Genomic DNA, 14,637 nt, shown 5'->3' on the forward strand with positions numbered 1-14,637 from the left:
TGTGTTAGGCCTGAGACTTTTCAGCCCATGTGTTAGGTAAAAAAATTAAAAATAAATAAATAAATAATTTAATCTTAGTTATAAAAAAAGTTATAGAAAGTGCTGGCCAAGCGACACGCCAATATTATTGAAAATAAGAGCGCGAAGGTGGTTTCTCACGTAGAGAAACGAAAGAAATTTCGATAAAATATTGATTTATTGCACGGCTTGCACTTATTCCACATTAAAATATCTCAACCAAAAATTTAGCGCAGGTGTTACTCTTTGAAAAAAAAAACAGATTGTTATTAAAGCTCTTAACAAAATTATAGAAATTGAATAATGGCTCATAACGTTATCAGTTCACTTAAAATTTAGCAGCTGTTTTGATAATAATCTTTCACCATATCGCTCGATTATTTTGTAGCATTTTATAATTGTAATTTATATATAGTAATTGAGTAACTTTTATAGCAAATAAAGGGGTTTCCAATAAGAGGTGTTATTTTGATATTCAAAGAAAAATGCTATTTTTTAATATAAATGATGGGATGTTTATTTCATTATTAAGGCAAAGGTATGCCGTTCATAATGGAAAATAACATCAGGCAAATGACCACCACGACCACGCTTACAGTGCAATATCCTTTTCATGAAATTTTCCATAACCGAATTGCAAAGTGGCTGCCCTATGTCCTCGATGGCCTCACGAATTCCATCTTTGAGGTCTTGAATCGACCTTGGACTGTTGGCGTAGACTTTCTCTTTCACGTGGCCCATAAAAATCGTTAATCATCTCTCGAAAGCGGAATCCATTCACCTGTAACACCTGTTATTGGAAATCCCTTTAATTCAAACCGAATATTTCCACTCCACATTTGTTCGTGTGGGGTTGCCTATTTCCGTTCCGTGGCGGATAGAAGAACATTTGGATCAGATATGCAGGGAGGTGGGAAATAAAATACCACACTCGAGCCATAACGGGCAACACCTGCGTGAAGGTATAGGTAAATAGCTTCCATCTATCATCAAGCTAAGATAAAATGTTTTCGCATTTTCAAGGGATTAATGTGAAAATATGATTTTGCTTTCGATAGTAATGCCCAAATTTAAAATTTGTCTGGCGATTTGACGGCGAAAAAAAGACAAAGTCACGTAGAAAGTAACACCGCCTTGATATTCGCCTTGACTAGGTGGCTCTGAAATGGAGATATGTCCAAAGGGATATTTACAGCCAGATTTGGGCCTTATTCAGACTTTATATGTATATACATGTTGCATGAGAGAAAATATTTGCAAAAAACAGCATCATAGGTGGCGCTGTGGTCGAGATATTTATAAAAATTGTTTTTACAGTCTGATTCGGCTTGTATCCAAAACATTTACCAAGTATGAGTTATGCGAAAATAAATCAATTATAGTAAAGTAGGCTGATTATTCAATTTCGTAGGATCAGCTTGGTCCAAACACATTTCAGAGCTATGTATGTATGTATGTATGTATTATTTGTGTATGTTTGTGATCTTTCATTATTATTCATCCTCGAAAAAATTCTCTCAAACTCGAATTAAAGTGTGTATACTCAATGGCGTTAAAAATATATTCTCTACATATACATTTTTATTATTATTGTATATATTATATTATATTAGCCGATAATGCAGTGCGTCCTCTGATGTTGTCTATTGTATTTGACCGCTAGCCTATAATTGGAGGCTTCTAATGATTTTAACCACTTCCTCAGACTGCAAGTAGCATCTCCTCAACTACACTGAAGAGATTCAGGACATAACTAGAGCTACTGGACCGGACAGCATATAGACAGACATTAAAATACATCTATCGGAATACCCTTACGAGCTTCCTAAACTTCCGACCCTCGATTCCCGTTATCGGAAGCCAACCGCCACTTATTGCGAACGAAGAGCTTCAACTGCCTCGCGAGACCCGCATAACTTTGACTCAATTGCGTTTTTTTTGTTTGTAATAGGTTAAACTTCAGAATGGACCCCGACATACTCAATATTTTTCCAGCATGTGAAGGCACACCGCACGATAATAATCACCTATTCACATGTCCTCTTAAACCCACTCACCTAACACCCCTCTCCCGCAGGACCCCACCTGTCGAAAGAGAACGTTTCCTGGGACTACCGTTAGATGAGTTAGATGATGACGATTGGTGCACACAGCACATTGGCAAGGTTTAGTAAACTGTTACGACAACAACAACTTCTTAGCAAAGGAAACGTTCTGGCATTTCATAGACCAGCCCGCAAAAATGGCAAACGCGGCTTCTGCTAATTCTAGTTTCCTCAAATGGTAATAAAGACTGCAATGTCTCTTATAGTATCCTTTAGAGTTCGTAAGTCTTCTCTCTCCAGATTTATGAGCCTACTTGATGCTCTAATTAAAAGAACGATAGCGTCTTCCTGCCTGCCTCTTTCCATACACTGTCGCGCGAATTTCTTGTGTTCTCAGTTGTTGATAGCCAAAGTGAATTGCATACTGAAGATGCCGTCTTCTCAAAATAGTTATTTCTCTTTATATTTCGCGATTTTGACAAGTCTGACGTCAGGCTCTTTTCCAAGGCAAAACAAATAAAAGGAGGTGGAGATTTTAACTAAACAAACTAATGAAAACGAAGTGCCGCGTATTAAATTGTGAAGGCACAAATGAATACAAAGCCTCCAATGCAGTTTTTTTGCGTTTTTATACGGAGGATGCCGTGGCAAGGATGTGTGTGTGTGTGTATTATTTATTTTGTTTGGTTGGTTGGTTGGTTGGTTAAAGTGGTGATTCTTCCAGAATCCAACTAGCGCTTTCGCGCCATTTTGTTGCCACATCCTCGTTGCCAACTTGTTTAACGGTTTTTTACAGCATAACTATATCCAGTCTGTGCGGTTAAGGAACCTTATTAGGTTGTTAACGTCGACGCCAGATAGTTGCTCGAGATTCTCGAACAGCGGTTGGCCCAGGGTTAACAGTCTGTCCTTCCATAGGGCAGGGCATTCATAGAGGAAATGGAAGATTGTCTCCTTTTTCTCCGGTTGTTTGCAACTGTGACAGTATGTATTGTGAGGGATACCCATTTTGGCTGCTTGTTCTCCGATAGACCAAAAGCCAGTTATGACCGCCGTTAGTCTCCAGGCATCCCGTCGTTTCATTCTTATTAATGCCGACGATTGCTTGAGGTTGTAGGTGGGCCATAACGTTCTGCTAATATTGCATTTCGTCTGGACTTTCCACCTACAGTCAGCGATTCGGAGGTATTTTTGGGAAATTGTGCTCTTGACTGCACCTAATGGTGTGAGTACCAATTCTGCAAGAGCGTTATTCATGACAGATCCCCCTCTTGCCAGTTCATCTGCTTTTTCGTTACCTTCAATGTTCCGATGTCCCGGGACCCAGATTAAGGTAACTTTATGGTTTTCACTCAAGATGGTGAGGTTTGTTGGTAGTTTCCCTTGTTTTCGCCTATTCTTCATCTTCACAAACAAGTAATTCCCCTTCCTTTTGTTTGTTTATTCATAGAGCCTGCCAACACACTGAATTCGGAAGGCGCAACTTTGAATTCTATTATCCTTGGCGGATAGCTTCGCTTATTCTGGTTCTGGTTCATGTTTTATGGGTATATTTATAGAGGTATATTTTAAATCTCCGTTATCTCGGGGGTGAGCGTGATTCGAGCGAAAAATCCCACTTTGACCCATTTAGAGTGCTCCAATTGAGTCCAAATGTATGACCGACCCCCACTAAATTTGGACGGCCAATCCACCCATGCCAGTGGCACACCCCCTGGAACTCCCCTGGGAGGTTCCCCATACAATCATTTCAAAATATCATTTTTGGTCTTTGCATGAGAAAAGAAACTAAAAAGTTCGACCCAAATTGGGGGACATCAGAATTCGTTTTAGAGGTATGGTTCCTTCGGCAAAGTTTCTTATTTTGATCCCTAGAATATGATTTTCACAGAGCAATGGGCGATTTTTTTGCCTCCCCACAAATCGGCCCGGCCTAGTACACATGTATATACATACATACAAATAGTTACGGGATGATTTAATTTCTCTTTTGAGTACAAAATATTACTTATACGCCATGGCGGTTAGTAGTATGAATTTTACTGCATTTTAGTCTCATTTGTGTTGCAAATGACATCATGAGTTGCTGGAAATGAAATTTCTCTAAATGTAAATTGAGGCACGCAATAACAGCTGCAGTAATATGTAGTGGCCTGCATTTGTATAAATTTAATATTTATTTTTCTTTGCTTACATGAACTTGAGCGTTTCTATGGGCTCGGCTGAGCGCACATGAAATGTACTACATGCTGTAGAAATTATGCCATACTCATATGTATATACATACATCTGTAATAACACATATTTCTGCAAGCTGAAAGTGAGATCTTTGTAGTACAATGCGATTCCTGTTAATGACCGTTAAGGGGTCGCAGCAAAAGTGGACGCCATTGCACTTGATGACATTCGTACACACAATGCGAAGAGAGGATATGCGTATGAGAAGCGCGCTGACCTTGAAATGTAGCCATGTATACTTGGATGTAGACAGTAACTTTGTGTATGTGCGCAAAATAAAGAGAACTAGAAGAGAAAATAATTTTTTTACATTTCCTGTAATTTCATTTCAGAATTTTTTTCTCTCTTTGTTTTTGCAACATTTTAGGGTTTTCCATATTTTACTTGTATTCCTTTAACAACATTGTTGCTTTGTTTTTCATTGCTCATAACTTATTTTTAACTACATTTATGACATCATCCTCAATGAATGATTTTATTATCGGTTCGCTTCATTTTCGCATCCCACTTCATTATCCTTTTCATGTTGTTGGGTAAACAAAAGTTTGTATTCGACGATAGAGTACAATTGCACACACTTCCCATGGTGGAATGGTGGCCTATTTTATTACCGTTAGCCTATATTATTCATCGTTTGTTGCTATGGTGCTTCGTTTAGAGTTAATATGCGTGTAGACTAGTTGGCTGCATGTTCTCCGGAAACTTGATGATATATTTAACACAACACTGATTTGCACATACAGTAGTGGCTAACTAATTAACTCGCTCTTGCAGACTCAAAATGTATTACCATTGTTTTGAAATAAACATTACTCTAATGCAGTATTTATTTTTTATTAATTGTGAACGCATGAACCAAATTTTCAAAGAAAATAAAAATTAGCACTATATTTTCAGTTCTCTTATAAAGAGTGGTTTCAAGGGCCGATGTTGAATGTGAACCACACCTAAACGTCGCCACACGTTTATTTCTACATTTCACTTGACATTTTTCAATTTCAGACTAACTCAATTTGAACCATGGAAAGATACACAATCGAGCAACGCGTTAAAGTTATTCAGGCGTATTAGGAAAACGGGCGTTCAAATCAATTTCTGTCAATTGAATCGTCCAAATGTGCGTACAATCGGAAAAATTATGCAAAAGTTTGAGCAAACCGGGTATGTAGGAGATGTGAAAACACCAGTGCATGCGCGTACAGCTCGTACTGCAGAAAATATTGCTGCTGTTCGCGATAGTGTGGTTGAAGAACCGTCCACCTCAACTCGTCGTCGTGCCCAACAATTGCACCTCTCACGCTCGTCGTTAATTAACATTATGCAAAAAGACAAAAGCATTTACACGCTCACAAGGTGCAATTGACTCAAGAACTAAAACCTCTTCACCAATTCAAAGCGTCGTCAATGGTCAGAATGGTGGCAGGAAATGGCAAAAGTGAATGACCAATTTTCGGATAAAATCATCTTCAGTGATGAGGCACATTTTCACCTCAGTGGATTCGTCAATAAGCAGAATTGCCGCATTTAGGCGAATGATAATCCAAAAGTGATTGCCGAAAAACCAATGCACCCACAAAGAGTGACTGTTTGGTGCGGTTCATAGGGCGGCGGCATCATTGAGCCAGATTTTTTCCAAAATGAGGCCGGTCAGGCAGTTACTGTGAATAGTGTTCTCTATCGTGAGATGATAACGAACTTTTTATGGCCCGAATTGGAAGATATGGATGAAGATATTTCAACAGGACGGTGCCACTTGTCACACAGCTAACGAAACAATGGCTCTTCTGCACGAAAAATTTGATAGCCAAATAATCTCACGTCGCGGCGATGTCAATTGGCCGCCAAGATCATGTGATTTGACACCATTGGACTTCTATCTTTGGGGTTATTTGAAAGAAAAGGTGTACGTCAATAAGCCAGCAACAATTCAAGAGCTAAATGATGACATAATTCGGCACATTAATGGCATAGAACCTCAATTATGCCTCAGCGTCATGGAAAATTTGGACCATCGGATGGAGGTGTGCTGCTGAGGCCGCAGCTGCCATTTGGCCAATATTTTGTTCCATACGGATTTGCGCCATACCAATATTATCATAATAGAGAGAAATGACAATAATTTCCTAAAAAAATTGTATTTTATTCAAAATCAACACCGGCCTTTGAAACTTAACCACCCTTTATTTTAGCTCGAAGACAGAATGCCTCGCATATGCCCAATTTCGGCTTTTGTAAAATGTAAAGTTTATATTTTAATAGGTAAAACCACCTAGCGACATGAAAGTTAGGCACAGAGAGAAATATTCTTTTCTTTTACAAAACTATTAGATGAAGGACTTTTTCACATTTATTTACGTATATATTAAAAAGGAAAACCAATTAAGTGGCGGAGATTCATGAATCCACGGGAAATAGTTGTTCCAGGACAATATCTGAAACTACTCTTGTTGTAGCAGCATAAACACGGATAGAATTTCGGATCGTTTCGGTAGTCTTGAAACGGCTGCCGTGGGAACGGCAGTCTCGACGATCTTTTTTGTCTTTCGCCTTTGTCTTTGATATTATTCAGTGAAGCGAATCAATTTCAATACCCCATCTGGGGCGTTTCGTAAATAAATTGTTTCCATATTAGCTTTATAAAAACTCTGTAAGGAAGCAATGCAGCCATCATGAGAGCTCTGATAGAATTCTATACTATCTACAAATTTTATAACATTGACTTTGTTTCCTCTAAGCACTCTTTCATTAAGCTTCTTAATTATGTTTTACTATAATATATTCTTACTTACTAAGATTGTGATATTTTTTATTAAAACATCTACATTCGTCTATAGGGAAACTTTTTTTGTTGACAAATTTTTACTTCAATAAAAAAGTTGAAAAGTTGAACTAACTATCCTATAAACATTTGACGCGGAACGGTTGTAGTTTTTTTTTTTAATATAACAGCAACACTTCTCGCAAATGGCACTCAGTTCTCTGGTAGGTCGATATTTCCACGCATAGGAAAACATATCGCACCCTAAATACAAAGGGTCACAACTCAAAATTTTCCACACTCGAGCTTGACTTGTTTACAGTAGCACAGAAAACAAACTATGTGACATATCACGCTGAAATTTGGCATGTAAGCTTATAACAGTCCTACCAAAAAACAAAAAATTTAGTTTTGCCATATGTCATCCGCGGACCGTTTTTTTTGATAACGTCTCGTTCCTATTTGAGCAGAAGATACATTTTGAGTTGTGACCCTTTTGTATTTAGGGTGCGATATGTCGCCGGGAAAAGTTCGCTAGTGCTTTTATTAACAGATACCAAAGGTTTTTTGGAGAAACTTTGAAATGAAGACTACCGATTTTGGAGGTAAAAGTGTAGCCGCTGGAAACTTTAATTACGTTCCCACCTTTGGATTCCTAATCAAAAATTCTCAATCATCAGAGTGATGCCCGTCCGGAAAAAATAAACTCTAATGATCCAAGAAGAGAACATCGAAATTTCTATCGTTTTTACGGAAGTAATAACAAATTATGCCCGAAATGCGCCAATTGCTCGCGCATTGCTTTGTCTAATGATGTTTTCATTAACCTTCTGAAATCTTATACATCTTCTTCTTGATTGGCGCGATTTTGGCCCAGTTCAACAAAGCATGCCGGCCATTTCTTTCTCGTGCTAATCGGCGCCAGTTGGACACATCAAGTGAAGGAAAGTCTTTCTTCCCTTGATTTTTCCCACGCAGAGGAGGTCGTCTTCCCCCTCTATTACCACCAGCTGGCACCGCATCGAATACTTTTAGAGCCGGAGTATTTGTATCCATTCGGACAACATGACCCAACCAACGTAGTCGCTGGATCTTTATTGGCTGCACTACGTTTATGTGCATCTTGCAACTATGTTTCATCAAGGAACTATGAGAAAATAGAAATATAAATATATATACTACAGGGTGGGCCATATAGCGTTTGCTTTTTGAACCACCTATTTTTTTGAAAATGGTAACACAAATGACGTGTCAAATGTGTTCATAATTTAGGTTTGATATTTACGAAATGGGACGCTATACGCTTGAACAAAATTGGGAAATATTGAAAACCTATTTCCAAAGTGGTGAGTCTTCTACTTCTTCCGCGGTTACAATAAATGGCGAGCGTTACCGTGACATGCTCAACAAGTTTTTGTTTCCAAAAATTGAAGAGAATGCCATGGACGACATTTGGTTTCAAGAGGATGGTGCAACTTGTCACACTGCCAAAGTTACACTCGAATTTTTGGCTACCGTTTTTGAATTCCGATATCAATTGGCTGCCTCGGAGCTGTGATTTAAGCCCGTTGGACTATTTTTTGTGGGCAGCCGTTAAGGACAAATGCTATGCTAACCATCCAGAGACGATTGATGCTTTAAAACACAAAATCGAAGCTGCCATTTATGAAATTGGAGCCCAGACAATCGAAAATGTGCTTAAAAATTGGGTTGATCGAATGGCCTACTGTAAAGCCAGTCGTGGCAGTCATTTGAACGATATTATTTTTCATTCATAAATGACAATGTTCAATCTTCAAAATAAAAAAAAAAAATTTGAAAAAATATTGATTCGTTTTTTTTTTTTTATAGCCGATTCAAAAAGCAAATTTTACATGGCCCACCCTATACGTCTATGTTGCCGTAAAGCTCATACAGCTCATTGTTCCATCGCCTATGATATTCGCTGTAGCCAACATGCAAAGGTTCAAAAATCCTCCGCAGAATCTTTCTCTCAAACACTTCAAGTGACGCCTTATCGGATATTGTCATCATCCAAGCTTCTGCGCGGACGGGCATGATGAGAGCCTTGTAGAGTGTTAGTTTTGTTTATCGAGAGAGGACATTACTACTCAATTCCCTACTTAGTCGAGAGTAGCACTTGTTGGCAAGAAAGATTCTCCTTTGGATTTCAAGTCTCAGTAGGATGAAAGGTGAGCCATGTGAATTAGTTTTACGCAAGGAATGTGCTGCCATATTGAATGGAATGTTTATAGAGCGAGGCAATGCAGCAAATGTTTATCCGAAGTGGGATAGTATCCCATGATAAAATAAATAAATTAAATAGAATTATATAGAACTACGAGGAGGGTGGAACAATTCAAAAGAGAATAAAATAGAATATAATATATATTGTATTTAAATGCAATATTTTTGTATACATATGTAAAGCCTATGAACAACAACAAATTCTGACAGACTGAACTATACAAATTAAATAAGATTATATAGTTCAGTCTGTCAGAATTTGTTGTTGTTCATAGGCTTTACATATGTATACAAAAATATTGCATTTAAATACAATATATATTATATTCTATTTTATTCTCTTTTGAATTGTTCCACCCTCCTCGTAGTTCTATATAATTCTATTTAATTTATTTATTTTATCATGGGATACTATCCCACTTCGGATAAACATTTGCTGCATTGCCTCGCTCTATAAACATTCCATTCAATATGGCAGCACATTCCTTGCGTAAAACTAATTCACATGGCTCACCTTTCATCCTACTGAGCTGAGCTCACTTGTTTCACGCTCTCACTCTTGCTCTCTTTTTGCTCCACAGATATTCCGTTTACTATTGGAAGGTGTCGCGTGAGAATCGTCGCTGTTACATGGACTACTATTACATGGAGAATGGTAAACAAATTTACGGTGTCCCTTTGGGTGGTATTGGGGGCGGCACCATCGGACGTGGATTTGCCGGTGAATTTTGTCGTTTTCAAATGCGGCCCGGCATGTACGAGTACAATGTGGTGCAGGCGAACCAATTCATTGTGACAATCAAAGACGCCAAGGGTTGCACAATATTTCAAAGTTTGCTGTCGCGAAATAGGTAAGTGCCCGAGATGAAGTACTGTTTTCAACTAATTAAAATGCATGTAGTGTAACTACATACATACATACATAAGTCGCTTGTTTCCCTTACTCCTCTAACCTTCTAACTGTCCTAATACATAACGTTTTATGACTATTTGTAATCTTAACCACATAACCAAGCGTGAGCCCCCACCAAAGCACTGGGATGTGCGCGCCATTGTTGGGCTAGCCATGATTTGACCTTAATTTTGGCTGTATTGTTATATTGGCATAGTTGCTGTTTCCTCACATGTGATTTCATACTTTTCTTTATACGCACACATACACACATATGTTCGTAACTAATGTAAACTAGTGCTAATAAGACCTTTCAACACGCCATCACACTTCTATTCACCCACATTTTCACGTTTTCAACATTGGACTCCATTCGTGTCATTGTAACTGGGATGCGTGTGTGTGTGTATACACGTACATCTGTATGTATGTATATGCAATCAGTGTTTGTGAATATAATTTCCTCGTGACTAAGAGTCCCTTTCATCACGTCACGTTGCATGTTACACCAAACCAACCAACAAAATCAAACTCCTCACGTTTTCAAATTACTATTGGATTTTTAATCATACTTTCCCCCGTCCCATGTTCGCCCCATTTCTGTAATTATAGTTAATATTTAAGGAATATTTTCATAATTGTATTTCATTTTTTCATTCCATCGCTAATGCATTCTTAAATGTAAATTCATTAAAACTGTAAATCCGTTTGTTGATTGCGTGTAACGCAAGCTTTATCACAAAAGTTTAAAACATTTTACATGTAAATTGTATTGCTTATGGTATAATAGAATGATATAAGTGTGAACGTTTCTTAATACAAGTGTGATTTTTTTTAATTTTATTCACTTCATTTTGTATTTGTTTGCATGGATAAAAATTAGAAGGCTAAGAGGCAAGTAAAGGGAAAACCAAATAGCTTTCGGAAGGAAGCACTTTTGATGCATACGTACAGGTTTTTAATTCAAAAATAATATATTCTATTTATTAGAGAGTAAAGAATACAATTTAGTGTAGGGAAAACAGGAACAGGAAACAGGAGAAATCCACTATTGTCAAGAATTTCGCGAGATATCGGAATGCAAGAAAGGATAGTAAATACTGAAAGGTCATCAAAGGTGCTCAAATTTTCTTATATTAGTATACATTTTATTCATTCACGAAACTTGCGCTCCTATGCTTAACAATCCTATACCGAAGAGGTTCTAAATTCTGCATTACAATCTTCTTTAGCTTAGGCGCTTTTCTTCTTCTTGATTGGCGCGTTAACTGCTTGAGTGATTTTGGTCGAGTTTAACAAATCGCTCCACACTTTTATTTCTCATGCCAGTTGGACACACCAAGTGAAGCCAAGTTCTTCCGCAACTGATCTTTTCAACGCAAAGGAGGCCTTCCACTTCCTCTGCCACCACCAGCAGGTACAAGGTTGCCCATATTCGACGGACCCATGTGCTTTTGGGTCTTTCCAAACGGCGAGGCTTGTCCGCAGGCAACAATCATTGATCAATTGAATCTTGTACGGGAATAAATGCAAATCAATAGTGGTCAAGCAATGCCCAACTGCTGAGAACGGCGATTTTGGGATGTCCTTGGCGACGTCTCAACACTGGCCCGTACAAGAGCAATATTCTCATCCGATCGCCTTGGTCGCATCACCAGTCGAAAACCTTTCGTACAAACGTTTAATGGTGTTCTTAGAAGGCGTACTTTTCACATTATTTAATTTTTTATACGTACGTTGAGTTTTCACAATTGGCTTCTTTGTTGAATGTAAATTTCAACAAATTGGGACCGCTCGCGTGGCGTGTACTGTTCCATGGTAAAAATCTGCTTGGACTGACGCTTCCAACGCCGTATGTCATTAAGCGATCTGACGTCTCTGTCAAAAGATACAGGGTTGCCAGATGGATCCGTCGAATATTAAGTACAGCATTGCATGCTTTCAGAGTCGGAGCGTTTCTATGTTTTAGCCAGCGTAGCTACGAAATCTCTATTAGCAGCACGATTCGTCGTCATAAAGCTCATAGAACTCATCGCTCCATCGTTTACAGCACTCGCCGTCGCCAATGTGCAAAGGTCCAAAAAAATGTCCGCCGCTTCTTTCTCTTAAACACTAAGGGACGCCTTATTAGATAAGGTCATGGTCCAAGTTTTGGCGACATACGTTGTAGAGTGTTAGTTTTGTTCCTCGAGAGAGGAATTCACTACTCAATTGCCTACTTAGTCCAAAGTAGCACTTGTTGGTAAGAGAGATTTTCCATTGGATTTCTAAGCTAACATTATTTCTGGTGTTAATACTGATTCCTAAATAGATGAAGTCCCCTATTACTTCAAAATCATAACTGTCAAGAGTGGCGTGGGTGCTTATATGCGAGCGCGCCGTTCAGATCAGCGCTTTGCTTCTTTATCCAGTTTGGAAACGGTAGAACTAGCAGCGCGGTTGGTAAAGCCAATTATGTCAATATCATCCGCATATGCTGACAATTAAACGCTCTTCTAATAAATGGTGCTTGAGCGATTATGTTCTGCGACTCGCACAAGTTTTTCCAGCATCAGGTTAGATAAGCTAATCGAAAGCGAATCACGTTGTTGTAGTAGCCATTAATCAAGCCCTGCTAGCGTGGTGTAGTCATCGATCGTCATGGTATATCTAATCTCAGAAAACACACTATTTCGTCGGATTGGGTCCAGAGGGAGGGAAGTGTTAGGTAAGTGAGGCAGCTGAAGCTTTTCATTTGCGATAGGTGGAGTTTGGACTCCGATAATGGCATTTGGATGGTCGGGAGTTTGGGAAGGTGTCAATAGATTCCCGATGAATGTCGTCTAATGTCTGTCTCACAGGTCTGAAGCTTTGTCCATTGCGAATCACTACTGTCAGGCGAGCAGACTACCCAATTGCTTTAAGTGCTGCTGGCTAGCGATTTGAGAATCTTGCTGCGATTTTTGATTTTAGTGACAATTGTGGTTGCGTGCATCGAGAAGGAGAGCAAACTGTCAAAGGTGACCCCTTACCCCTCGGCTCGACGAGGTCTTTCCCAATTCTGACGGCGATGCTAGTAGTGAAAAAAAATTGTAGATGGCATGATTAAGTTTATCGTAGGATCAAAGCTTATAAAAGCTTCTAAAGATTTCCTATCACTTTCCTTTGGTGTTCATCTCCTGTTCTAAGCACTCCCGTTCCTGTTCATATTCGCCTCAAATGGGCAAATATTCATATCCGCTTGGCTTTGCTTTACTTTGAAAGCTTCTATGACCAAATGACGGCATACAGCCTAATCGGTTAAAAACGAAGCGACGAGTGAAATTGAAACTTCAAAGGCCGGCCAAGCACGGTTAAATAGAATATTCCGCTATTCGAAGCCTTAAAGCACTTGAAGCGCTTGAAGCAAATAAGCCATTTGGCCAACTTTCATACTCTACAGTGCATTTATCTTTTTTCTGACAAATGTCAAAGGGACACGAACGTGCATTGGGTCATCATCTTAAAAAATCTACTCCGTTGTGATCAAACATTTATTTATACCATACAAATATCCTTCTCCTATTTGTGGCGTGCGTCTTGATTTCAAGCCGACTCCGAACGGCAGATATTTTTATGAGGAGCTTTTCATGGCAGAAATACACTCGGAGGTTTGCCATAGTCGGCCGAGAAGCGGGCGCTATTAGAAAAAACTTTTTCTTAATTTTGGTCTTTCATCGAGATTCGAACCTACGTTCCACTCTGAATTCCGCACCAACCCATTCGGCTACAGCGGCAGCGATCAAGCATAGATTTTTAAAGATTTATTTTCCCACAATTTTTTTGTTTTGCTTTTGTTAAAAATTCAGCACACCTTGCGCTTTTATATAAAAATTATGAATTTTTTAGTATTTAAATTTTCTAATGTTTTGCTTTGCTTTTTTTCTAAAAAATGCTTATTATTATAATGATTGAGGTAAATTGTAAGACTTATGTCAACGCCATGTCTAATTCATGTCAGTGTCAACAAATGAAATTATCAGATTATACTTAACAGTCATGTTTTAATACGAAGATTTGGTAAAACTTTAACAATTAGTGATATGCTATTTTTGCTTTTTTTCCTTGCCGCACAACAACAACTTAAAGCTTATCACTGCTATTGAAAAATTCTGATTTTTTTTTGCTTTTGCTAATTTATTTTTTAACTTATTTTCTCCATATTTTTTCTCTGTTCTCGTTTGTGCAAAAACACAAAAACAAAAACTGCCAAATATTTTCGTCACTTATTACACACGCGAAATTTCCATATTCACCTCCGCTATTCGAAATTTGATTTCTGCGCTAAATTTTATTTGTCTACGGCCGAAAATGTATCATCTGCACACTGGATTACCGGCACAACGTCACCACCACCAACACTACGATACACATGCGCGATCACTTACAACAAAATTGCACATCCCACTGATAACCGACGG

At 38.5% G+C, this 14,637-nt stretch overlaps 1 protein-coding gene across 4 annotated transcripts in view; it reads left to right on the forward strand.

Annotated features, from left to right (window-relative positions):
* Positions 1-14,637, forward strand: part of LOC129247173 (non-lysosomal glucosylceramidase) — a 75,941-nt gene that overhangs the window by 43,655 nt on the left and 17,649 nt on the right. For all 4 annotated transcript variants that reach the window (XM_054886161.1, XM_054886162.1, XM_054886163.1 and 1 more), the window contains exon 2: positions 9,888-10,157. In XM_054886161.1, the coding sequence (XP_054742136.1) occupies positions 9,888-10,157 (270 nt within the window). The remainder of the gene's footprint in view (positions 1-9,887; positions 10,158-14,637) is intronic.

This window comes from Anastrepha obliqua, chromosome 5, assembly GCF_027943255.1.
Source record: "Anastrepha obliqua isolate idAnaObli1 chromosome 5, idAnaObli1_1.0, whole genome shotgun sequence".
Classification (NCBI taxonomy): Eukaryota; Metazoa; Arthropoda; class Insecta; order Diptera; family Tephritidae; genus Anastrepha; species Anastrepha obliqua.